Source organism: Rhodamnia argentea, chromosome 3, assembly GCF_020921035.1.
Source record: "Rhodamnia argentea isolate NSW1041297 chromosome 3, ASM2092103v1, whole genome shotgun sequence".
NCBI lineage: Eukaryota > Viridiplantae > Streptophyta > Magnoliopsida > Myrtales > Myrtaceae > Rhodamnia > Rhodamnia argentea.
The window spans coordinates 18,203,647-18,205,434 of record NC_063152.1 but is presented as its reverse complement, the minus strand read 5'-3'; the positions used below and the strand labels follow the sequence as shown (position 1 = coordinate 18,205,434).

Genomic DNA, 1,788 nt, shown 5'->3' with positions numbered 1-1,788 from the left:
GGAAATTGGGATAGTTAGTAAGACCGTAAGCGCTGCGCATGTGATTGTTATCTGTGTTCTAGTTGCTGGGCCTATCTTCTTATTGCGTTTGCTATGGGGTGGGCGGGACTCCGTATTTTCCCGCAAGATGAGCAGACGCGGTGGAAGAGCACCCCGAGTTAGGAATGTTAGATCGAATCCGGATATGCTGTAGGACGGGATCCAACGATCGCCGAGATCTTGGGAGGTGAAAGGGTATCCCGAGTTAGACTCGACGGGCGGGATCCGAGGATTGATGGGATCCTTGAGGCGCTAGGAGCCATTGGAGATCTAATGGGGCAGCAAGTAAGGAACCAAAATGCTGCTGTCGCTGCTAAAGTACCACGAGGGAATATGCCGGCTAGAGCGACGAATGATGGACGCCGAGCACAAAAGTTGGTTGAACAGTTCCTTAAGCTGAAGCCGCCTAAATTTGCGGGAAGCGGAGATCCGGAGGCTGCTACCTCTTGGATAGAGGAGCTGGAAAAAGCGTTCGCCCTACTAAGGTGTACGGATGAAGATAAGGTCACTCTGGCTATTTATCGCTTGCGGGGCAATGCAAGTTCGTGGTGGAGAGCCACTAAGGACGGGGTCTTTCCGGATGGTATAGCCTCGATATGGGATAGTTTTGTGGGAGCATTTAATGGAAAGTACTTTTCGGATACTGCAAGGGAACAAAAGATGGCGAAATTCCTTCGTCTGCGCCAAAACCAATTATCGGTGGATGAATACAAGGCCAGGTTTGTTGAACTATCAAAATGTGCCCCAAGGATGATAGGGGACCCCGTAGATAGGGCAAGAAGATTCCGGGATGGACTGAAGTCGAAAATCAAGAGCGTGTTGGTGCCGCTCAACTTGAAAGATTATGACGACCTATATGAGAGGGCGCAAATGGTGGAACGTGATTTCGCTGAGAGGGCTGCCGCAACTGGATTGCTGTTTATACCATCGCACGTACGGGACATTCGGCAAGGAAAGAGGCCGATGCTCGGTGGCAGGCGCCATATCCCGCCCAACAGAAGAGGGGTGATCAACAAGTTAGTTTTTCGTCAGGATGACGAGTGCCGTCTGTGCCATCAAAGGCATGCGACTACTCAGTGCCCATATCAAGGAGGAGCCTGTTTTGGGTGTGGCCAACGTGGCCATCAAGTAAGAGATTGCCCGCAGAGGCAGCAGAGCGGACAGGTACCACCACAGCAGAGAGGACAGTTTGGAGGGAATGCGCCACAAAAATTTCAAAGTCGACCTGCGGCGCAAGGAAGGGTGTTCATTGTCACCCGAGAGGAGGCGAAGGATTCGCCGACCGTCACAGGTACGGTCCTTTTGCACAACCATGTCACATATGCTTTGTTTAATCCGGGTGCAACACACTCATTTGTGGCTGCTAAATTTGTTGGGTTAGCTGGATTGAAATTAATTCCCATGGATGCTGTGTTTAAGATTTCTACGCCTCTAAAGGGTAGCGTAGTTACTGCTGTAGGCCGTCCGAATTGTAAGCTGGTAATAGATGGTCATGAGGGTAGGATAGACCTGATCGTGTTAGAAATGTTTGAATTTGATCCGATTGCTAGAATGGACGAGCCGACAAGGCAAAAAGCCATAGTAGAATGTAGTCGTAAAGCGGTGCAATTTAACCCATCAAGTGGAGGTACCTTTGAGTTTGTTAGAGGTCGAGGTGGGGCCTCGATGCTATTGGTTTCATCATTGGAAGCTATGCATTTGTTGGAAAGTGGATGCCAAGGATACTTGGCGACGATAGTGATAATATGA

General features: G+C 49.8%; 1 protein-coding gene across 1 annotated transcript; it reads left to right on the top strand.

The window, feature by feature from the left end:
- The first annotated feature begins 312 nt into the window (after positions 1 to 312).
- Positions 313 to 1,788, top strand: LOC125314128. The gene has a single exon (XM_048275607.1). It carries the CDS (start codon positions 313 to 315, stop codon positions 1,786 to 1,788), a length of 1,476 nt encoding a protein of 491 aa, XP_048131564.1.